This window comes from Balaenoptera physalus, assembly GCF_965194825.1.
Source record: "Balaenoptera physalus genome assembly, chromosome: 5".
Taxonomy (NCBI): Eukaryota; Metazoa; Chordata; class Mammalia; order Artiodactyla; family Balaenopteridae; genus Balaenoptera; species Balaenoptera physalus.
In genome coordinates this window covers 109,407,098-109,431,521 of record NC_138884.1, presented here as the reverse complement: position 1 = coordinate 109,431,521, position 24,424 = coordinate 109,407,098, and the positions used below count along the sequence as shown (strand labels likewise).

The window sequence follows — 24,424 nt, the reverse complement described above, 5'->3', positions numbered from 1 at the left end:
TCTAATATTTTAAAGATTATGAATTAAGTTGCTTGGAATAATGTATATGAATAAATTACAAGAGTTACATTATAAGGTTTAGAACTTCTCTGTTCGTTTACTTTGTGAATTGGTACATTAGTATAGAAAAGAAATATACAAATGTTTATTGCTCATCTTTTAGCAAAGAGGATATGAGTTTTCAGGCTTTTAAAACACATGTATCAAATACATTTTATCAAAATTTGAAGGCAAATTTGATGTGCCCCCAATGGACACTCATTTGTTCTTTAAACTGTTGTTGATTTTTCCAAGTTTTTACCTTCTTTGGTCCCTTCGCTGGTTTTAGCTTTATTATTGTTTTTTTCTGAAGGAAGTTTTGAACATTCTACTTCTTTATCCTTTGCTTGTTTTTCATCTTTTACTTTTTGGACATCTTCACTCCTTTTTGAGTGATCAAATTTCTTTTCAGTCTTTTCCTTCTTTTCTTTCTTTCTTTCTCCCTTTTCATTGCTGTCTGGCTTCTTTTCACCTTTGTCTGTTGATTTATTTTTTTGGTCACTGCTTTCTTGTTGAACATCCTTATTTAGCAGAACTGAACTATTACTTTCTTTTATGTGATTTTTAATTTCTTCAACTGGACAAGGGAGATCACTAAATTCTTCAGACTTAGGGACTGTTTCCTGTCCTTCCCCTGCAGAGTCAGGTGTAGATTTTTCTTTATCAGCCGTGTCCTCTGAAGTTCTCTCTTTCTCAACAGTAGTCTCAGTGCTTGGCTGAGATGGGAGTTTTTTGGATATTCTCTCACTGGTCTTTGCATTTGACATTTCTGTCGAAGCCCTGGCAGCACTAGCTTCTTGGTTAAGAGAAGTGATGGTTTCCAAGATTGACATGGCATCACTGGCCACATTCGCACTGGGCCCAGGGGCAGGGACACCTTCGAGGGAAAGACATATTTTAGAATAAATTTATGCAGAAGGTAAACCGCTCTGCTGAATCAAGGCCACTTGCCACTGTCATCTTCATATGACACATACACCTTTAAACTTTCAGGTACTGGTGCTAGTATTTAACACATTCTAAATTCTCTACCTCTGTAATACAGTATATTAGGAAAGGCACCAGCAAATGTGAGACTAGTCTAGTTCTCAGAAAAAGGATGTGTTTTCTAATTATTTTAATTATCCCCTCTATTGAAACACACACACAAACACACACACACACACACACACACACAAACACTACATTACTAAAATGCTTATCATTAAAAAAAAATGTTATGCCAGTTGAAGAATCTGGGTGATAATTAAAATAAATATAATTTCACTAGAGTAGCCAAATAGATAAATGTTTTAAAGAACTAAATACCCCTAACTTGATACTCAGTTCAAGAAGGAAAGCAATGGAACTGACCAAGAGTAAAAGCAAAGCACCTTGTGTAACGATGGAAGAGTCTGGTTTCTCATCATCGGGGGCTGTGCTGCCACCTGTTTCCTCTCTGTGATTTAGTGTGGCCAAAAACTCATGCACAGCTTTCTCCACCTGAGGTCTGAATGTGTGGTTAATCTTTGGATCCACAACCTGAGAAATAATTCTGTCAATACCAGACTCCAACATTCCTGATCTGAAACACAGGGTAATTTACAGAAAGGTGAAAAAGATAATACTACATTATTTGCATTAATTACTTTTAAGTAAAGCCATATCTATTACATATATGTTCAACCTTAAATTGCCTCCAATCCATTCACTTGGAATATACAGAAAGAATACCCAAAAGAAAATACGTTTCACAATACAGTGGCATTTAATACACCATACTGCCAAAAAATATGTAAACTTCCCACCACTGTGTCACCAGTGGAAATACTAAGGCAGACAGAACAAAAGCAAAACAAAATACCCTTAGAACTAGACACAGCACATTACCTAAAGCCCAGGCTTGTAGGTGATGCTTATCTTACCTCAATCCTGCCCATGGCTTATCTCACTAAATGACCTTAGTGATCATTTAGTGATAGGAATAAATGATCATTAAAGCTGAGCTCTGGGTATAAAATAAATCTATGGATTCTGCAACCTCTTTTTTTTTTTTGACCAGAAAAATGTAAGCCTCCTGTAAGTATTAGAGCCTCCAGGAAAACTGAAGAATATACACAAAGTATAATTTTACCAAACTTACAAAAAAGGAAAAAAAAAAGAAAAAGAAAGAAAACTTTAGAAGAACAAAAATAAAACTTAAGACTTCTGGCCGTCTTTTTATTATCTTCTTGCTATAAAAACTAAATGATGTATTCATTCAACAATTATGTTCCAAGTGTCATCTACACAACAGGCACCACGCTAGCCACTGGGCCACTACAAATCAGACCTGGTCCCTGTTCTGGTGGGAGAGAGAGACACAAACAAAATACAACATGATAGGCACTAGAACACACCATACACTGTAGGAAAACAGTAGGATATTATTATTTTTACCTATGTCTGAGATTATATGCAAAAGCTTTCCTAAGGAAAGCTTGATTTCCAGAGAAGAGAAGGGGTAGAAAGTGCACAAAGAAATATCATACATAAGAGACAGAGGAGCAAAAGGGACAGTAAAGTCTGAACTGTGCAGAAAATCACAAAGTTGTCTGAGCAAAATAAGATGACATGAATTTATCTGAAGAAACACACTTCCACCTTGTTCCTTTCTAACAAAGAACTTGAGGAGTCACAGTTCCCTGGACAGAGTTGGGAGAGCGTGGTGCTTGCTGGTCTTCTGCAGCTCCGAGGCCTCAGGCTCTCCCTGCATAGTGGGTGAGGTGTCTCTCCTTATACTTTGCAATGCTATTTCTGAGTGCAGCGCTGTCTGGAGTGCAGGATGGATGTGATTTTCATTTCCTGAGGCACCTCGCAGCCCTGGGATACTATAATTCCACTTATGTGGGCCATAGAGAAAAATGAGTCAACACTGCCCAAAGTAGGTAACCTGCCTTCTAAAGTTCTAAGATATGATACAAAAAAAAAAAAAAAAAATCCTGAAAACATTGTTGTTACATCTTAGAGGTGTCTTTAAAATGTAGCAGGTGGAAAAGAAGCAATGACAAGCAATCTGAAAAACGTTTTGATTTAAGGCACAAGCACAAAGGCACAAAATAAAAAATAAAACCCACCCACCTCCAAATTACTGCTTCAGTCTCTTTCCCTGATGCTTATGTTCTGGGCCCTTGTGTACTTTAGTCTACTCTCACTCAGAGGTCAGCTCTGATCTTAAAAATGTATGCATATAGCTGACTCACTTTGTTATACAGCAGAAACTAACACAACATTGTAAAGCAATTATACTCCAATGAAGATGTTAAAGGAAAAACAAAAACAAAAACAGAGGCCAGTGCTAGCGACCACATTGCTCTTCGTGGGCTCACTTCACTGAGGTGTGGCCAGAGCTGCCTCACCAGAGGGAGGAGAAGTCACACTTCTAGGTCCAAGGGCAAAGCCAAAATGCCAGTAGCTGGCACTGTCTTGGTTAAAGCTACTTCCTTGTCTTCCTTTTAAACACTGTACAGTTAAGGTCATTATTTCTGAGCTCCCTAGCATTTTTAGGTTCTGTTGTACAAACGAATGCATAAATAGAATAAAATAAAACTTTTTTCCATCTATTGAGCTGGCAGATTGGCTATTAAGCTGAACCATCCAAAACTGCTGATATTAGACTGTTCTGTCCTACAAAAATGGCAATTGTAGACGGTTCAATCGAACAGAGTCAACTGAGTATTTCTCAAAGTATATGTAAGAAAAACTGTCTGAAATTGTATTTATAGGTGATAGTCCATCCTTATACCATTAGTTAGACACAACTAGTCTTTCTTTTAAGAAACTTTAACATGTTATTTAAGAGACATAAATTTACTAATGGAATTTAAATAAGAGAACAGTTCTATGAAAAATAAGTAACAGAGCTAGAAAAAAATATACAGCTATCACAGTAAGAGCAATGCCCATATTACCCAAGAGACAGCTATTTCCCCTGCTCTAAAATGTCTCTAGAGGAGAGTCCTCGTCACCCTTAGGTGGACTGCTGTAGGGTTAATTGCTGACAGTCACAAGAACCCTCTGCTGATGTGCCCAGCAATCCCTCACCAAACAAGACTCTGTGAAAACAATGCCTTATATTGGTACAACAATTTTAAGTGCTTGATTTTACATGGGCACGATTGAGTTTAGTTCCCTTTGAAGAACAGAATAAATGACTGTTTCCCTACTTTATAGGTTCTGTATGCTAAGGAGTAAATTCCAGGAAATTTGCCTTCCATTTAGTCTCTCAATATATGGAAAAAAAAAAAAAAAAAAGAATCCAAGACTCTCCCCTTCCGCTTTTAAAGCAATGTCATCCTTTGTGAGAGGGAAGCAGATATGCAAATTGTTGGGGGACAGTGCTCTGCAAGTGTGGACAGTGTCAGTAAGCTTCCCTCCCCCATCCCACCCTTAGCCTCCCACCCCCCTACTATTTTGGTTATTGTTCTCCTGAAGGTCTGGAAATGAGTAACCCCCCCAGGCCTGCCACCCAACAGGAAAGGCTTTGACTTTTTCCCAAAAGGTATTATTATGCAGCCCTCTAATGGCATCTTTCATCTTACCTGGACTCTTTTACAGGTTCCTGAACATCCTTTAAAATGAGACAACAAAGCTATTGTCAAATTTCCCTCTTCTCTTATTTACTAGGACACAGAGTCTGAGCCCCCAGGCTCCTAGTATCTAGTATTACCTGTGGCTAAATGGGTCTTTGAGTCAGAGTGTAAAGTTTTATTTGTGGGGCTTCCTGTGGGTGGAACTATCAATGGAGTAGCACACTAGGTAGGTCTGCAAGGTTCCTGAGGGACAAGAGGGAATTAAGAGGTAACAACTGTAGGCACTTCCCTGGTGGCGCAGTGGTTAAGAGTCCACCTGCCAATGCAGGGACATGGATTTGAATCCTGGTCTGGGAGGATCTCACATGCTGCGGAACAGCTGGGCACGTGTGCCACAACTACTGAAGTCCGTGCACCTAGAGCCCGTGCTCTGCAACAAGAGAAGCCATCGCAATGAGAAGCCCGCGCATCGCAAAGAAGAGTAACCCCCGCTTGCCGCAACTAGAGAAAGCCGACGTGCAGCAACAAAGACCCAACACAGCCAAGAATAAATAAATAAAATAAATAAATAAATAAAAGTGGTAACAGCTGTAAAAACATTTGTTTAACTGTTTAAAAGCCACATTTTGTAAATATTTGTCAAGGCAGGGAGACTAAGGCAGTTTTTAAACAATGTAGTCACTTTTTTGGGGTGTGAAGCAGGGATAGAGGGTCCAAGTCTTCTTGTCTTGGCAAATACTTATATTCAAGAACAAGATAATATTGTTAATCTGCTTTTGGAGGAATAAATATGATTTTTTTAGGTCCCTCTAAACATTCCAGCTTTTCTTACTCTCTTTATGTTTACCAAAAACGACTCCGACATGTCTAAATGCACTTCTCCCACCTTTTTTAGATATGTCATCATTAAAAAGCACAGGTAAAATCACAGCAAAATGCAAGAAAAAAGAAAAAAGAAAAAGCGAGGGGCAATATTAGAATGCAGAAGACACAGCCTCAAATCAGGGAAAAATGTTTTAATTTCAGTGACCTTTAATGTCTTTATTTGTAAATCAGGAATAATAAAGCCTGCTCTTTTAGGGCCAAGAGAATAATTGTGAATGTAACTGTATAGGATATATTTACAAATCTGGCATTAACCATCTATTCATATCATATCTAGAGGGTTTTTTTTTTTTTTTGAAGTCACGTTGTCATTCCCTTCCCTCAATATTTCCAAAGGTCTACAGGAGAAATCAGACTGTTAAATTTATGGGGGAAATGTGAAGTGATTAGAGCCTACTCTAAAATCACACTGTATCATAATATAAAGTAGTCACACCAAACCTGACAAAAATTATCACCAGGTGAACAAACTTCTGCACAATGTCTCTGCTTTCAGGCAAAGTATATGGTGACATTCGCAAGCCCTTGTAGAAACTCTGCAATTCTGAGGCTTACTTGAGCACTTGCTGTCGAATATTGTTTCTTAGCTGGTTCTTATTGAGGTGCGGACTCCACGTATGAGTTGCTAAGTGGTTTGCAACAAAGTTGTCAACACGTTGTCTCAGATTCTGATAGGCAGGCTAGAAAGAAAGAAGAAAAAAGACATAAATGTTAAAAATCTCCGCTGGTACACAATATCGATAGTCTCAGGAATTTGAGTATCTTTAACAATGTTAAACATTTCTTAGATTACAGTGTCAATGTGGCAACAAAGTTTCACAGTTTATGACAATCCTGCTTCAGGATAATTTCAGAGTCATTCAAATACCATTTATTTTGTCTAAGACAATATGTTTGGAGATGAGGAATACAAAGAAGACAGACTTACCTCCTATTTACAGACAAGGGACTAGAAAATAAGATACCAATAAGTGTTACTGTTAGATGATTTGGAGCAAAGAAAGGGAGAGGAGCAGAGAAAGAAAGCCTTCATTGAGAACGCGGCACCTGAGTTTCACAACGCAGCTGGGACTAGGAAAGGCAGGCCTTGCAGGTACACCCAACAATATAAGAGCAAGTGGATGAGAAAACGTGGGTCAGCAGCATTAGGGAGCCCCCCACATTGTTAAATCCAATTTGGACAGAAAAGAGACTACAAAAAAGCAGAGAAATGAAGTTGGAGACAGAGCTTGGGGCCAGGGCCTGGAAGGATTTGGGGACCTGTGTACGAAGTCTGGAATTATGGGATAGAGAACAGGAACCCACAACACATATGAGCAGAGTGATATGTGATAGCTGAGCTTTCTGATGAAAACTTTCTGATAAATTAAGAGCTTTCTGATAAAGCTTTTAATCTTCCTACGGTGAAAGAGTAAACAGACACAAAATATACTCAGGAAACGATGCAATGACTAGAATAATAAAGGTCTGTACTGGGGTGGCAAAAACGGGCTGAAAGACATGGATTCAAGAGAAATTATGAAGTGGCAATCACTGGAGCTAGGCATTAAATTTGATGTAGGTCACCAGTTCATAACTGGAAGCAATTGTTGCCCCCCTCCCCCCCAGGGTGGGGGGGGGACATCTGGCAACGTCCGGAGACATTTTTGATTCTCACAGCTGAGGGGAGTTGCTTCTGGCATCCGGTGTGCCGAGGGCAGGGATGCTGAAGATCCTACAGTGCACGGGACAGACCCCCACAACAAAGAACTATCCAGCCCAAAGTGCCAGCTGTGCTAGCGCTGAGCACTCCTGACATAAGGGAAGCAGGAGAAGGGACACGTACTATGTCGTCTCATCTTAAAAGGATGCTGCCTAGAAGGAATGTTTGAGCACTCAGTCAGGACTGCATGCTTCGTTCCTCCAAGCTGTCCCCCGCATCTCATGCTGTTTATACCTTTCTTTTACGTGGCTCTTAACGTAGATGAGTTTGCGTGTTCCGAATGATTTTAAGCAAAACTGTACAGCCTCGTCTTCTGCTATTTGCTTCCTTACCCTTCAAAGCTTATTCTCTAGTGGTAAGTTCTCATGCCTTCAATCTTGTGCACCTACCATTCTTTCTCCCTGTCCATTTGGCAACCTTCTCGCTTTGGGAGTTCACCCAAATCTGTGAAGTCATCCTGACACCCAAGGTAGGTTTCTGTGGCCCTTCTCCCACGTACCAACTGTCTCCTATACATACTGTCATTCAAGGAATTCTTGTGTTGTACTGCATTTTTGGGGAGAGGGGGAATATTTATCTCCCTACTGAAATGTAAGCCTGCTCCTCCCACTCTTTCAATCTTTGTTTCCACACACCTTTTCACACTGCTAGGCAGATAAGCAACTGAAAAGTAGTTGTCAGGTGAGATGACTGGGTAACTATCTAGGTAACACAGATGATAAAGATTTTATCCCTTTGTGACACCCCTTCATCTCTTCCAATTTCCAGACTTTTGCTAATACCTATGTTCAATCCTACCAAAAACGGTCTCACGATCATTTTTCATGTTCTTCTCCATTTATCCAAAACCAATGTGAATGAAAATTAATTTTCTCTCCAATGATTCTAAAACATAATTCTTCTTCGCAGTATTCCCAAATCTCAGAAACAGTTAGGCTCCAACATCACAACAAATTTAGCACTCTAGTTGCCCCATAAAACAAGCTTCAGTTTGAACTACAACAGGTAATTCTCCTGGTTTCTAAGTTCTACTTTAGGTAAAAAGCCTAGTGACTAGAGAAATATTTTAGATTCCATTACTCTTCTGGGAATAGCTATCTATCTCTTCTTCCTTCTCCAGTGCTCCGGGTCAAAAGCCTTGATGTCCTCCTTGCTTCCTCCCTTTCTCTTCCACCCCTCTTCCAGAACCATCAGCAAATCCTGTCAGCATTAGCATCAAAAAGCAGCCAGAACCTGACCACTTCCCTCCTGCTTCACTGCTACCACTCTGGTCCAGAGCATTCTCATCTCCTTTCTAGATTATTGTTGCTGACCTCCCTGCGTTACCCTCGCTCGTCTGAAGTCTGTTTTCCACAGTGCAGCTAGTGCCAATCTTCTAAAATTAGGGTAACCATATAATTTATTGTCCAAACCAGATCATGACTGGGTGCAAAGGGGACACTGTTAATAATTATACGAGGTCAAGCTATCTAAAATGAAAGTCAGATCATGTCCTTCTTCTGCCCAACTCCTGCCAGTGGCTTCTCAGCTCCAGTAAGCGCCAAACTCTTACAAAAGCTTCCAAGGCCTGACAGATCTGTGAAGGGAGGGAGGGAGGGAGGGGCAATTCTACCTCACCTCCTGTCACTTTCTCCCGCAGCAGGTTCTGCCTTAGGCCTTCCGCACTTGCTGTGGTCTCCACCTGGAACCCTCAGCCCTGATAGCTGGACAGCTCCTTCAGTTATGGCTCAAATGTCATCTCATTGAAATCTACCCTGAACAACTTACTCAAAACACATCAGCAATCCTTTCCACCCTCATCCTGCTTTCTTTCTTCCATAGAACCTCTCACATATTATTTATTGTCTGTTTTTCTCTGCCAGGATTCAAGCTCCATATAAGCAGGGACTTTTTGTTCACTGCTATATCCCTGGCACCTAAAACAATGCCTGGTACATAATAAGTATTTGTTGGGTGAATAAACTTATATACTTCAGTCTTTGATTTTCCTTTTGAATCTAAAAAGAAATAGACAATAATCATAGTGACCAGGAGCCATTTATAACTGAGAAAGTATCCAAAAATTGGCCTTTACCACCTGGGGTGAAAGATGCCATATTTACTTGGTCAGTGAGCTCCCTGCCCGGGACCGAAAGACGGGCCTCTCTTGATATTCCCTCCTCATGCTCTACTCAGTGCAAAGGGGTCAGAATGGCTTTGTAACCTCTCAGCTTGCTCCAGGGGTCTGGGAACTGGTAGTCTACAGCAGAGGAGCCTCAGCAGTAGCTGGATCTTATGGCTGCATGTTAATGTGAACATGTGCATTTTCCTTAGTTTGATTAGATTGTCAAAGCACTGCGCTTCCCTCCATCCTGCCCAAGAAATGTTTTAAGACTCCACTTTGAGAGGATCTGGCAGGGATATTACAGATACAACAATAACACTCAGTGGGGATGGGGAAGAAGAAAAAGTTGAGCCTCAGCCATTGCAGCCCCCTCGCCCCCACCATCAGCATATTAAATTTTCAATCTGCATACACAATAACACACAGATTTGTAGGTTTCTGAGAACAGCAAAGTGAAATTTCTACTTGCCGGATACAAATAACCAGCTTTATTTATACCCAGTTGGGTAACATTTACTTGACCATGTCCTTTGAAAGGAAGGAAGGGAAGAAGGGAGGGAGGGAGGAAGGAAGGAAGAAAGAGGCAATAGGCATTATTTTCAAAAAGGTGGTTGTGCATATTCTCTAAAAGTGAGAAAACTACATATCAGTACTTCCTACATAGATAAATATCCCCAAGTAAACTGAATTTTCTGTGGTGCAGAAACTCTGACAACTCAAAAAAGGCACATTCTATTTCTGGTCTACAAGGTGGGCCAGAGTTTTTAACAGGGAAGATGTTCCCACATGGCAGGAAGGTCTTCCCAGAGAAGATAAAGGAATTGTGCGCAGTTCACCACAAAGCACTTTTCTCAAAGAAACGAGGTTCTTTAGAACAGCTGAACACACTATGAGAAAACCCTCGCCCCATCAAAACTCTAAAACCAGGGAACCAAACCAGACCTAAGAAAAAAAAAAAAAGAAAAAAGAAAACAATTGTTTCCAACAGAAGCTTCCTGCTTCACTTGCTTCCAGACTCTGCTGGGTTTCCATCCATCTCACTGAGTGCTCCTTCCTGGTGTCCTCTACTCATCCCTTGCAGAACCAGCTAAGTTTACCCGTTCCTGCTAATGCTCCTTTCACTTTGACATTTGGTACAAAATCCCTTCCCCTTCCTAGCCCCTAACTCTTTTTGTACAGGGAACCACTGTGCTGACCTTTCTCCTCTACCACTTACTCTTCCGAACTCACTCTTTTGTCCAGTCCTTCTTCCACTTCAGTATCTGCTGCCCCCTCTCCTCCATCCTTTCCTCGGTTTTCTCTGCTCCTCACCCCTCACCCCACCTCCCTTCTCACTTTAGAGAAGTGACTTGGCCTAAGCTATCTACATCAGTCATCGGTAGAAACAAAAGTCCTGATCTCCCCAGCTCTGCCTCTTCACCCCTGCACCCCTCACAAAGTCCAGCAATGCACACCGCAAATAATTTGATTCATTACCACTTAGTAATTTCTGCAAAGAACAAAGATATGATCCTTACCAGAAATCTTCGAAAGAAGGTAAAAATAACTTGGATACAAAGTAAACGTGGTGGGGGGGGGGGCGGATCAGAGATGAAAGCACAGTTAACGTTAATGTTTCCAAAAGAGTCTCCAAAAGAACAGTGACTCCGTCTTGCTCACCTCTACATTTCCAGCATGTAAGCAGTGCCTGGCACGTTGGAGGTGCTTAACGCTAGTCTGTTAAGCGAACGAAAGGCTAAGCGAATGAATGAACACAGCGTGCCTTGCACAGTGCCGGGCACAAAGCGGCAGCTCAGAGAGGAAGCGGCTGCACAGGGAGCTCGGCAGGAGATGCGCCTCAGAGGGGCCCCGGCTGGGGAAGCCAAGGCGCCGCCGGCCCATCGACGGATGTGGGAGACTGCCCATCAAGGCGGCCCGCGGGTCCTCCCCTGTCCCCGCACGCCCGCAGCGCCGCGCGCCCCGAACCTTGGTGTCCACGTCGGCCAGGCAGTCCCTGCGGAACTGGTCGAAGAGCCCTTGACTTTTGAGGTGGTTCACGATCATGGCCACGAGCTGCGGGTCCCCGGCGCCGGCCCCCGCGCCGCCCGCCCCGCCCGTGCCCGGGCCAGCCCCGGGGCCGGGCGGCGGCGGCGGCGGCTGCGGCTGCGGCGGAGGAGGCGGCGGCGCGGGAGGAGGCGGCTGCGGCTGCGGGTTGGTGGCCATGGCGGCCTGGGCTGGGGAGGGCGCGGGCCCGGGCGGGCGGCGCTCCTGGGAGGCGATGGCTGCACCGGTCTCGCCGCCTGAAGTAAGCCAACGGGATGTTGTTACGGAACCAGCGGATCGAGGGCAACCCCGGAAGTGAAAGGGAACCGGGGGAAGGGAGGAAAAGGCGGTGACAATAGCAACGAAGGTCCGGCTACGGGGACCGCGAGGGGCCAGTTCCAGCCGCCTCCGAGTGCGGGCGCCCTCGCAAGGCCGGGCCGTGTGGGAAGCGGAGGCGGGCGGCGAGCTCTGCGCGCGGGTCCTGGGTCTGGAGTCCCGGGCAGTCGGGCGTTTGACTCACGCGACCCCCAGGGCCTGAGGGCCGACTGGGCGCCGGCTCGCACCTGGCCGGGGCGGGGGAGCGAAACGTTGGCCGGGTTCCAACCGCGGTGGCATTTAGGCCTGATGTTGTTGCTCCTGATTTACGGAGCAGTCGAGATCCGTAGACGTTCGCATCCGTAGACATGCGAACCGTTGGTAGAACTGCTATTCTAAACTCTTCCAGCCCTCTTCGTTCTCAATCTGTGATCCTGCCCATTTTTCTTCGAGGCAGGTAGCTCCAGGGGCCTCCTGTCTCTCTCCTCCCCGCCCCATCCCGTTTTCTCTTGAGCATCCCGTTACTCTCCGAGTGTGCCTGTGGTCTAGAACCCGATCCCTCCAGCACCTCCTTCCTACCCGTGAAGACAAACCCCCAGGCTTTTAGTTTTTAGGGTGTTGCTATTGATTAGTTTGATCAATAGGTAATGCTTATATAGCACGCACTAAGGGCCAGGCGTGGCGTTTAGAGCTTTCTATGTGCATTAATTCACCCAGTCTTTGGAACAGCGCTAACCTAGGTCTTACTATCACTAATTTGCAAATCAGGAAACTGAGGTCCGAGAGAGATTAAGTGTCCAAGGTTACACAGAGAGCAAACCGCCTGATTCTTGACGGAGTTATCTTTAAAATTATTCTTAGTACACGATCAAAGCAAAATAAATATTACAAATTTTCATAATTATTCAATAGAATGTAAAAGTTATGGGAAAATACATCTCTTGGTGAAATGGATATTGTTGCTTTTTAAAATTCATAATCTGTGGATGAATTTGTCTTATTGCTAGAACGGGAAGGATTGAGCAACAATTCTATTCGTATTTCTAGTTTTTATAGCTGCATGACCTGAGAAATTGTGTTTATATAAACAAGTACTGTACCTGGGAACGGAGTTTTATTGTAGCAATATCGCTCAATTCTTGATCTCAAAAAATTAGATTTGATGATCTTTGAGCTGGCTGTTCAATTAGTCCTCCTTCAGTTTTCTTGAAAGCAAAGAATTGAAAACCACCCGACTTGCCAAAGGATTTGTTTACCTAGTCCTTATTCTTCCACTTTTTCGGTTTCTAGAAAATATACCAGGTAGGCTTTATCAAGACATCAGATGATTAGAGTAGGGTGTTAAAAAAGAAGACATCAAGTGACTATGAATTAGACTTTTAAAAAAATGAGATGTACCTTGTTTAACCCGATATACTCAAAGTTTGGGAAAAACATTGTTCATTTGCATATATAGTTTTGGATAAAATGCATTTTTTCTTTTTTTGTGGTTACAGGTGGTTCAGTTCTGTTTTTGTCAAAACTTTGCAGCTGATGAAACTGCTCATTAAAGTTAAAACTGTCAAATATAAGAAATATTTGTCATATAACCTAATTAACAGCCATTTTCATTGTCAAACTAGCCAGATCAGCCTGACTGGATTTACTTTCTATCAGAAACAGTCTGACTTCATTGTTTCAATTCACATAAAGTGTCCTGCATTTTGAGGAGTATAATGAAGACTGCAGAGAGCAGAAGTCGTGCAATAAAAGCTTTATCGCTAAAAGCAAATCAAGATCAAAATGGTATAAGATATCATTGTTTTATCTATTTTCAAAATTAGTAATGAAAACAAGATGAGAATATGACATGTTGCCCTTTAGTTAATTACCAACAATGCAATACAATATATTGTTGAATGTTTATAGTACTTATTGTGTGTAGTATGGTAAAAGGCATGGTATTTCTTTGGTGTATATAGATGTGTGTATCAAATTTACTCAACTATTTGGGAATAACTAAAGAGTCATCCATAAGAATTCAGCAAAATTCCATAAATTTAATTAGGCAAATGATCAAATTTTTTAAAAAATAATGAAACAATAAGATATTTGCTGCTAAAAATGAATTGGTTCAGTGGCTAGTAAATAATTTTATGTTTTGTAAACAACATATAGAAAATCCTAAATATTTTCTAAAACATCATAAGGTGAGAATTAACTATATTCTGTTTTTACCTTTTTATTGATATTATTTTATTTATTTTGATTCATTGGTTACTCACTATTCCATATTTTTAGAGACATTTAAAAGTACATATTTTTGTGATTATAAGGTTAATAGTCATTGTAGAAAATTTGAGAACTATAAAATACAAAAGAGAAAAGAAAATCAGTCTCTTTTTCAGATAACCACTATTAACATGTTGGTATGAATCCTTTTGGATATTATATTGATATATATGCATATACAATTATTTAATTTTTTAAAAAACTAGGTAATACATTCACATGGAACACAGTGGAATGTTAAGTCTCTCCCCTGTGCCCCAGTTTCCCTACCCAGAAGCAACCTCTATTACCAGTGTCTGGTATAATCTTCCAGAGATGTTACACACACACACACACACACACACGTGTTTTATTTTATTTATTTATTTTTTTAAACTTCCCCCGACCCCCCCACCACACGTGTTTTAAATTCCTCTTTATAGTATTTATTGGTGAAAATTATAAATCATGGGTGGTTTAAGATGATGGGTCCCTTTTCTGCTCCAATATGGTTTCTTTTTCTTTTTGTTTGTCCCACTTCTATTAATCCTATTCTTTGCCTATTATTTTGCAGAATTATCAGTCTCTGTGTATGTTCCAAATTCACTTGAAGTATTGAGTTTTTATAAACAGTATTCCTAAGAAAATGTACTTCTACAATATGCTCTATAAAATGTCTCTAGTAGTTACACAAAAGTTTTACCTTTCATGGTTCCCTTAAACTTGCTCTGAGTGCTCTAATTTAGACCTCTATAGGGATTGGAGAAGGCATTTTAAATTCTGTTCCTTTTGGCAGACAAAGTAGAAAATTATAATTTAAATAGATAATTCACAATTGATTTTATAAAATGTATGTTAACTGTCTTATTGAATAACACACACTTAATCTAAAAGAAATGAGAATATTTGTATCCATGGATTTGTTACACTGGTTACACACATACTGGGTACAGTGTAACTTTGAACAATTTTTTAGCCTTGGAAAGCATTCTAGTTACATTGAGAAGAATCAGGGTCACTGATCTGTACTGCTTTGTCTGTTCCAAGGTGCTTTTCTTTCCACTTGAAGGCAGGTCCTAGGGATGAGTATCGTGAATACCTAGGGGGAAAATGGTGTACATTTAAATCTAAAAAAAGAGGGGAAAAATGCTGTTTTAAGCAGTCATCATTTCTTACCAATGGCCTTGTTGCTTTGTTCTCTTCTCTTACAATTTCTTTAGAATCGGTAATATAATTTTTGATAATAGTGGGGGACCTCTTGGTGAGGTCTTCAAAAAAATTTGCCATTGCTCCCCTACCCCACTGTATGTATGTCTGAATTCACAGCATCTCAACAAGAATCAAATACTTTCTCCTTGAATATGATCGAGCTTTCATTCGGTTTCCCAAGTCTGATGCTCCAGTGACTTTCAACAAACTTTACAAACACTTTGGGAAGGAGGGGAACAATGGTGGGTTATTATGGCAGCCATTACTGGTAGCCATTTGTGTCCTTGGGCACCAGATACCTGCCAAATATCTGGCCCCTGTGATTTCCTCTCTTTTCTACAGCCCAGCCTGCTCCATCGCCACCCCTACCCAATCCTCCAAACCCTGTTTCTGGGGGCTAGTCCTGTGAAAGTCAAACATCAGTTTACAGTGATGATCTCCTAACCCCAGGGAGCCCATCTGCTTATTAGGCAGAGTCATTTGTTCCCTTTCCCTCGTATCCGCAGGGCAGCCCCATTCCAAACCAGGCCCCAGGCCTTGCCTTTCATAATCAAAAGGCTGATGAATATTATTTCCTAAATGACTCTCCATCAACTCACAGTTCAGTTGAAATCTTGAAAGTTCACTTTTTTAGTGATAACACATTTTACGGTGGGGTTCAAAACACCCCCATTAACAGTTTTTGTAAGAGGTGGGGAAGAGGGTAAGATGTATTATTTGTCTTTCCAAAGCAAACTCTGTGGTCACAGCTAGTCTCTATATTTCTGCTGCAGTGTACGATAGTCAATGAAGGTGGAGATGGTAGTTGGGCAGAACATTTTATAAAGTGTTAATGTGAGAAGGGGAATTGCTTTTTCTCCTGAAACAAGTTGAAGGGCTTGTCAGGACTTGGAGGTGAGGGTGGCACAAGGGGACGGTCAGGTGGAGAGGAAGAGGGTCAGTTCTGGCAGAGATTGGAAACCTCCTTATTCCCTGCCAGGCTAGGAGTGCCCAAGAGTAGGGGTGTTTCGGAAATTGTGGCTGTGTGAGCATATGCTACCTGGACATGCTGCAGAATTAAAGAAGGCAGCTGAGTTCTAGCAGGTGAGAGATGGAAGATGGGTCTGGGACAGCAAGATGGCAATAATGGCAACAGAATACTAGGATTGGATTGCATAAGCCCCTGGGATATTGGGGCAGGAACTCCAGAGGAGGAGAAAAATTATGATTTGGAGCAGAAGATGTGAGTGGAAGGAGGTGGAGAGAGGCTTTCTGGTGAAGTGGGGCATAGCCATCACCTTAGTTATTCATACTTTATGTGGGAGGGTCCTGTGTGGGTAATAAGGAAGATTAGCAGTGGCTCTCAAACCTTAGTGTGCATAGAAACTCCCGTAGGACTTCTTAAAACAGTGCTGGCCCCATTCTTAGAATCTCACTTTTGGTAGCCCTGGGGCAGGGCCTGAGAGTTGAAATTTTTAACAAATGCTGATGGTTCACCATTTGAAAAATATTGGACTAGACTAACTGTGCCCCACAGGCCTAATCTGGTTGATGTATATTTGTAAATAAAGTTTTAATGGAACATAGCCAAACCCATTGGGTTTGCTTTGTTTGCGTTGTCTAAGGCTGCTTTTGCTGCAAGGCCAGAGTTGAGACAGAGACTGCATGGCTTGCAGAACTGAGAAGATTTACCATTTGGGCCTTTATAGAAAAAGTTTACGAAAGCCTGGACTAAAAGGAGGCAGCAATGGTGTGGTTGTGAGGCGTTGGAGGTGAGAAGCCTGTATTCAAGAATGTCTGCCTTTCACTAGATAAGAAGTTGCTTCTCTGAACAGTGAAGATAATGCCTAATTCACAGGCTTGTTGTAATGACCAAGCCAGCCCACATAAATGACAATGTGACATATATCATTTTGTCACATGACAATTTGTTATATGAAATGAATTATTAAGAATGGGTGGAATTTGGACAAAGAGAGAGGGGAAACTCTGCATGCTGAGGAAAGAGCAGATTACAGGAAAAGGGTCCAAGTTTTCCTTTATTATAGTTTCTAGTTGTACCGTGAATGAGAATAGAATCAAGGCAGGACATTGGGTCTCTGGTACGGGTACTGGATGCACACGACGTGTTCAATAAATGCTCATTTAGTATCATATATTTATTCATTTCTGTTAGAAATGTTCTGTGACGTACCCCATCAGTTAATTAAGCTGTCCATTAATACACATGCAGATGTACTACTTTGTGAAGAAATTGCTTTTGGCATTGGGGGAGGTATAGTGGGTATGCTGAGGCAGAATTCTAAAATATGAATTTTCTCATCAATGTTTGGGGAACTCTGATGGCCATTCGTGGTTTCCTTAAGTCATTGGTTGCCTTTTAGTCAGGTTTTTATTCCACGCTTCCTAGTTTCAACATGTTTTTGTTTTCAGAAGAGGATACTCCTTTTATGCAGGTAACATTACTTTTTTCATATTTCTTTGCCTTTAAGATTTAAACTTCTGGTATTGATAACAATAAGATTTAAAGAAGTAAGATTTTTTTTTTTTTGTCAGGTTATTAACTATTTTTATTAATTATTAATTTTTACATTATTTTCTCTGTTTTTGAAACGCAGTTTATCACTTCAACATGTAAGCAATAAGAAAAAATAATTGTAAAAACTTTTTTACTGAGTCTTTAAAATGTGTGTGTTATCATTTCAACAAGGAAACAGTGTAAACATCATTCATTACTTTTACATTCTTCTTTCTTACTAAGTCTTTAAACTGCAATCTGTTTTCATTTCAACAAGGAAAATGCAATCTGTTTTCATTTCAACAAGGAAACACTATACACAAAATACTAATTATTTTTCCATTCTTTTCTGTTATCAGATCGTTGACATTTTCTATGTTACCATTTCAACATATAAACAGTAGGAACAACCTATTAATTAACTTTATTTTCTCTCAGTTAGTCTTTGAAACGCAATGTTTTATCACGTTGACACGTAAAGATATAAACAGGTAATTATTACAACATTTTTCTTACTAAGTCTTTGAAATACAATGCTATCATTTTAACAAGTAAGGATATAAAGAATTTAATTTACATTCTTTTATCTGCACTGCCTTTGATATGCAGTATGTTATCATTTCAACATGTAAACAATACACGTAAATTATCAATTAGTTATTCTACACCCTTTGTTTCCTACTAACTCTTGGATACACAGTGTGCATTCAACACCTAGGGTACATCACATTTGAGAGTAGCCAAATTTCTAGAGTTCAGAAGCCACATATGGTTAGTGTGCACCATACCAAGCAGTGCAACTCTAGTGGAAGAGCAGAGGGAGCAAATACATATGCAACAATGTGTACCATGAAGGAAATATACATGGTACATTAAGAAAAAGCAGCAGCAGAATAAATCTACTTAAATGGGGAAGTAAGAGAAAACCTATCTGAGGAGGTAACATGTAAGCCATGACCTGAGGCCTGAGCAGCTATCCAAGAGCATAAAAAGGCCAACATCATTTGAGCAGACTATATAAGGGGAAAAAGTGAAAAAAATACTGTGTTACGTGGGAATAAATAATTTCCCAAGTCCTCTAAGAAAGAGTAGAGAAACTGATAAATCATAGGAATGTCTACACTCTGAGTGAGATCAGGGACTTTATCTTTCTTAGCACCTGGAAAAGTACCTAAATCATAACAGATACTTGGTGAATGTGTGTGGAATAAGGAATAACTGAGCCAGGGGTCTGAGACCTGGGAAATCAGGCAGCAATATGCTGATGAAGATACCAGTAGGTAGTGGGCATAGTTTGTTTGTTTCCTTTTAGTTGCATGTGGTTTCTCACAGGCCACCTGAGGTAATCAGAAACACAAGAAGTTTGCAGGTCCCTAGAGGGTAAAATTATTCAACAACTACCACCTCTAGGAAGAGTTTCAATTGATCTGACTTGTGTCAAGTGCCCATAAATGGATAAGTGAACCGATCAGTGTGGATAAGGAAATGATGTACCATGACTGGGTCAGCTTACGTCACATACCCAACACTCTGGTTAGTAACCAGAAGACGTAGAGGGCAGTGGGCAAGAGATCCAGAGGACCTTTCAAATTCCTGTATTTCCTTTTAAAAGTTCCTCTTTTATAGAGATCAGTTTACATATCCAGTGTTCCTATCCCCAGTTTCCTAGAACAGTAGAACTTTACATATGTGTCTCTACAAACTTGGGTTTCAGGTGAGAAAAAAAAAAAAGTGAACGCTTTAATGGCCACACATCAGTGTTGAAACACCTCCTTGTACCGTGGACATCACTTTGAACAAGTGGTCCAGGTCATGTCGTCCCGCTGTGCCCCGTGCAGCATCGCCTCCAACTGAGCCTGGACTTCAGCAAGTTTCTGTTGGTCCAAACTCTCATGAAAATCCCCTTCCTCGTAGCAATGGACAGGGACAGGATAAATCACGTACTTCAGCTTCATCAAGGATGTCAAGTGCTGCAGAAGGCTCTTGAGCACAGGCATCGTAATGGGATTGAAGGTAAAGCTAAGGACACGGAGGTGGGTACAGTGGCTCAGGGCTGGGAGGACGGCAGAGAGAGTAGAATCAGTTATCATACAATTATTTATCTCCAGATGTTGCAGGGTGCTTGAGACCTTCTCCAGCAGAGTCTGGAAGGGCTCATAAACTTCTGAGAAGATCTGGTTGTTACTGAGACTCAATACCCTTAGGTGGGTGGCCTGAGAGCTCTGGGACAGGACAGTGACATCTCTGTTAGAAAGGCTACAGAAAGGTAGATACAGTGTATCCAACTGAGGTGGCACAACTCTAAAGAGAGAAAAAAGTAAGATTATTTCAGAAGAATGAGGGCAATGAGCCCCAAATTATAGGTACCTAAGGCTCTAGAATAAACTACTGTGTTCATGGTTTGCAATAGGTGGTTAACAATGTGGACTTTGGGATCAGACTTTATAGATTTGTGACCCGGAGAAAGTTACTTTACCACTCTGAGGTACAGGGTTTTAATCTTGAAAATGTGCACAGCAGTAATTATTATACAGAAGTGCGGGAAAGATTAAGTGAAGAAATTGCATGCACTTAGTATATACGACATAATCAGTGTTGGATCTGATTCACTAATTTGGCGAGGATGGGTCTGGGAAAGCAGCCAACTGAGGGTTTCCTTTGACTAGTTCCCAGATGACAAGCTCTCAGTTCAGGGTCTAAGCCTTGGGGAAAATACAGGAGCAAAATTATCTGGCAGTGTTAACTAATGGGGCCCATCCATGGGCATGTGCATTAGTTCTATAGCTTAATGTTTCTCCATCTGAATGCCTCCCCTTCCTCTCTAGAGAGCTGTAAAGTCCAATAGGAGAAGGACTGAGTCTTTTTCACCAATATATTTACAGACTTATTATAGTGTCTGCCCACGGCCACTGAATGAATGAATGAATGAATGAGCACAGCTTCCTTTTCTAACCTCATCTGCTGCTCACCATAAGGTAGCCCTCTCTCCCCCGGCTAGGTTCAAACTCCCAGCAGTGCCTATGCTGAGGCAAAAGGAGAAATGGGTTACAAGGAGCTTAGGAAGATCCAAGCATGGTCTCTTCTGTCTTAACAATGAGGTGTTCAGGGAACCCAGATTCTTCCCCACCCCCTCACCTGAGCAGTTTGTGCAGTTGATCTGTGAGGCAGAAGAAAGTCAAGCTGAGCTCCTGGAGATTGTCCAGCTGCCCAAGCCAGAGGAGAAAAGATCTGAAGGTCCTTCTCTGATAAGATTTAAAGGGGATGTTACACAGAGTAAGGCTGTTCAGGTGGATCACCCGAGCCAAAAGGGTGACGACTTCACTCAGATTAGCCTGATCCATTTCCAGGTGCTCAATGCACCCCAGATCCAGAAACTGCAGGATACTTTTGAGGGCAGACATTCTATCGATTTGCAAACCTCTGCAGCAGAGGTGCAAGGACCCAAGGTTCTGCTGAACTTTACTACAAAGGAAAGAGAGGAATTGCTCTGTTCTCACGGTACTATTGAGGGAAATATCCACTAGTAATTCCATGGGTTCCTGAGCTGACTGAGGCTCAGACCCGGAATTACCAATCCCGAGGCACCTGACACTATGCTGAGCTTCTTCTATCTTAAGAATAGAGTGCTGAGAGTAAATGCATGACTGAAAACAGAAAGGGAATGCGGTCCCAATCTCAGAGCATATTGTCTCACAGTCCAGGTCACGCCTTAAATCTAGGATCCTCAGTTTGGGCCCCCAAGAGGAAGAGTTCTGGGCAGGGAGGATCTGCAGACCATCAATCATGGCTTCCAAGATGTCATAGTATGACTCTCGTGTGTTCAATGACCCAATATGGAGACAGCGAAAAGGCCAAACCTGCACCATTGCCTTTAGCATCGTCTTATGCCCACCCAAGAAGGCAGCATTGAACAATGGAACAAAGAGGTCTCTTGGGATTTCGTCCAGGGCATGGATAGCTGCAGGCTCATTATTCAGCAGACTCTTTGCAGCAAGCTCTAGGAGTGTGACTGTGGTCTTTTGGTCCATCTTCAAAAACCTGATTGGAACAAGAGTTGGAAAAAACTTGAGCTGTCCAAGACCCCAGCAGTAGGAGCACGTTCCTCCCTCTCTGAAGCTCGCAGCCGACAAGCCTCAGCGTTTCCGGCACTCTAAAGAAGTAAGATTTATTATGAAGTTAAGCAGCCAGTGTCAATTAATGTTACTGACTTGTGGGCTATTTTGACAATTGGGATGGCAGTATATCAGATGGCTTGAAATAAAAGATATTCCTTAATATGCTTATAAAAATGGAAAGGAATTTTGCATTTAGAAGAGTTAGTCTTTAAGAAGATTGTTTTTATTTTAAAAATAGCGTGTGTGTGTGTGTATGTGTGTTTCCTGAATATTCTAGATGATAGATCGTTCCCTGCAAACTGAAAGCCACACCTCCAGGAATGAAATTAGGAAAAGTAGAAATGAAAGCAAGATTTGTAGAAATGATGTAATATTATCTGAATCACCCAAATCTAATCCAGGTCATCTGTGTAGAAATTCTGAAAGGGATAAGAAGGTAGATTATAACCAAGAAATCTTATACCTAAGTAATGAAAGTATTCTACCTCTGAATGAAGAATCTCTTCAGAGGGAAATGGCTGGCATAGCATCTATGAAAGGCAGGGATCCAAAGTGTCTAGAACTGGCATTGTTTCTACAGAAAGCATGCATTTGCTAATAGGTGCCAGCCATTAAGATCATCTAATTCATTACTCTTCTGACTCTGTGATCATTGGACAACCTTGGGGTCATATTTGGCTTCACATTTGGCTTTGCATCTAGGAAGAAAAAGTGCTGTTCAGCAAATATAGGAAGCTCTCCACTTGATGGTTAGATCTTTCCCCATGGATGATTTTTATGCATAAGGCTGTAAGAACTTGGTTAATGGTGAAACCATGTGGGATTCAGATCCATTCTTTGTGTACTGATATTCACCCTCTGACCTTGCAAAACGGAAGGCTGGGCCCCACACTGTGGTGAACAAATTGAGATATTGCTGTGGGACCATTCCGGATGGTCTATCTCAGGTAACATCAAATTTTCTTGGCCGTGTTTTAAATTTAAATTTAAATTCCACAAGTTCCTTGTAGAAAATGAGGAAAACACAGAAGTTTATTGACAACAGCTAATCATTTAGAGATAAGCCCCCATACAAGCTGTACCAATTAGAACTATCCTTTGGGTTTTTGAAGATAATTGGTTTCCCTCTCTGGTGGCCACACTGTGAGCAGATGTCTGGAGTAGTCAACCACAAGGTCCTCCTCTGCCATATGGATAGAGCCAGTCTGCAGAAGAAAAAACATCTGACAACCGGCAGAGTGAAGCACAGATAAGGGATGGACAGTGAAGGCCCTGCCTCTCCTCCACTTGTTTCTGAGGCCTAGTTATATTTGTTCTTACCCATCGTTTGATTATGTAAAACAAATACCGAAAAACATTCAAACTAATAAAGGTTCTATTGTTTAATATGGAAGATGCCTTGTTAAGGTGATGGGGAGGGACCCAAAAGGGAAGGGATTGTGAAAAATGGTGCCATGTGCACAGGAACCTAGTGAATATCAGCATTTGTCACTGTTTGCCCCCTTTGTAAACTGAGCCTTGGCTTGACACTTCCTACTAATCCATGCTGGCATGCTTCAAAACATCAATACAAATCTGATATTCTTTAAGCCACATGGCTTGCTTTTTAATATTAGTGCCTCTGTTACTCCAGCGAGGCCATGGATTGGGTGGGGACAACTCTTTAAAAGTGTTGCCAAATGCAAGGTCATGTGCCCCATGCACAGTGAGGCCAAACAAACTGAAACATTGGAGTTTGGAGCTGAGAAAGGTTTATTGCAAGGTCCAAGCAAGGAGAATGAGTGGCTTGTACTCAAGAAAAACAAACTCCCTGATGGTTTTCAGAGAAGAGTTTTTATAGGCAAAATTTGGGGTGAGGGCTGCAGAGTGTGTGACTTTCTTCTGACTGGTTGGTGGTGAGGTAACAGGGTGGTGTTCTGGGAATCTTGTGCTCATCCTGAAGTCACCATCCTCCACCTGGGCGGGGGCCTTAGTTCTTGCAAAAGAAGTCAAAGATAATATTGTTTTGTATATTCCTTGGGGAGGAACCAGGACGCTGCTTTATTGCTTCACCATTGTTTCTTGACTGCTCCTCATTTGTTTCTGCAGTCCCTCCCTTCTCTAATTAGTAACTGTTTGAATCTGCCCTTTGGAACTCAGGGAAGGTCTAGGAGGCTGACACCTTTTCCCTACAAACAAGAAACAGGGGTCATGGAAAGACGTTTGTAACTGGGAGAGCCTCGCAGGGTCCTCCTTCATTTCAAAAGCAAGAACTTTCTTGCTAGAAAGATTTGACTCAAGAATGATTTTCATAGAGTTGAATCATGTGTCTCAAGAGATATGAGTTACTTGGAAAAAGAGAAGTTATGCTTACTTCTTGAAAGAAAATTGAATAAAAATACTCATCAAATAATTCTTTCAGACAATGAATACTAAACTGACAATTGTACTCTTCTGGATTTAAGTAAGGAGTTTGTGTTGAAATGTTTTGCACCACTCTTTTTCTGTGATAAGAAGAGACCATAATTAACAGGTGAGATTCAGGTAACCATTAAAAACATAATAAAAGGCTGAGTAACGGCTAAGATTCTTTTAGATTAAACATAAATTTGAATTTTTACTATTTTAGGTTATTAGAAACACATACTTTGGTGTGGTAAATATGTTGAACAAGTTACAATGGTGGTTAAACAGTGAGTTTTGCAATAAAGAAAGCATTTGTATTGTTCCCCAAATTCAGAACTTTCAGAACAAGGA

At 41.3% G+C, this 24,424-nt stretch overlaps 2 protein-coding genes and 1 long non-coding RNA gene across 9 annotated transcripts in view; 1 reads left to right on the top strand and 2 right to left on the bottom strand.

The window, feature by feature from the left end:
* BOD1L1 (biorientation of chromosomes in cell division 1 like 1) overlaps nt 1-11,608 on the bottom strand; it is a 54,881-nt gene extending 43,273 nt beyond the window's left edge. For 5 of the 6 annotated variants that reach the window (XM_082461964.1, XM_082461959.1, XM_082461960.1 and 2 more), the window contains exons 1-4: nt 11,246-11,608; nt 6,030-6,154; nt 1,413-1,603; nt 302-916 (exon numbers count right to left, since the gene is read on the bottom strand). In XM_082461964.1, coding sequence (XP_082318090.1) covers nt 302-916; nt 1,413-1,603; nt 6,030-6,154; nt 11,246-11,482 — 1,168 coding nt within the window. In that variant the 5' untranslated portion in view covers nt 11,483-11,608. The other variant, XM_082461963.1, reaches the window with a different exon arrangement.
* A 165-nt stretch (nt 11,609-11,773) lies between these two features.
* LOC309660913 overlaps nt 11,774-24,424 on the top strand; it is a 32,075-nt gene continuing 19,424 nt past the window's right edge. For both annotated transcript variants that reach the window (XR_014263712.1, XR_014263713.1), the window contains exons 1-2: nt 11,774-13,402; nt 15,194-15,318. This is a non-coding gene — a long non-coding RNA (uncharacterized lncRNA). The remainder of the gene's footprint in view (nt 13,403-15,193; nt 15,319-24,424) is intronic.
* Nucleotides 18,550-21,601, bottom strand: LOC309660909 (melanoma antigen preferentially expressed in tumors-like; the record flags this gene model as incomplete). The annotated part of the gene is made up of 2 exons (XM_082462034.1): nt 18,550-19,874; nt 20,709-21,601. The coding sequence occupies 2 exons, from the start codon at nt 21,599-21,601 to the stop codon at nt 19,361-19,363; spliced, it is 1,407 nt and encodes a 468-aa protein (XP_082318160.1). The 3' UTR covers nt 18,550-19,360.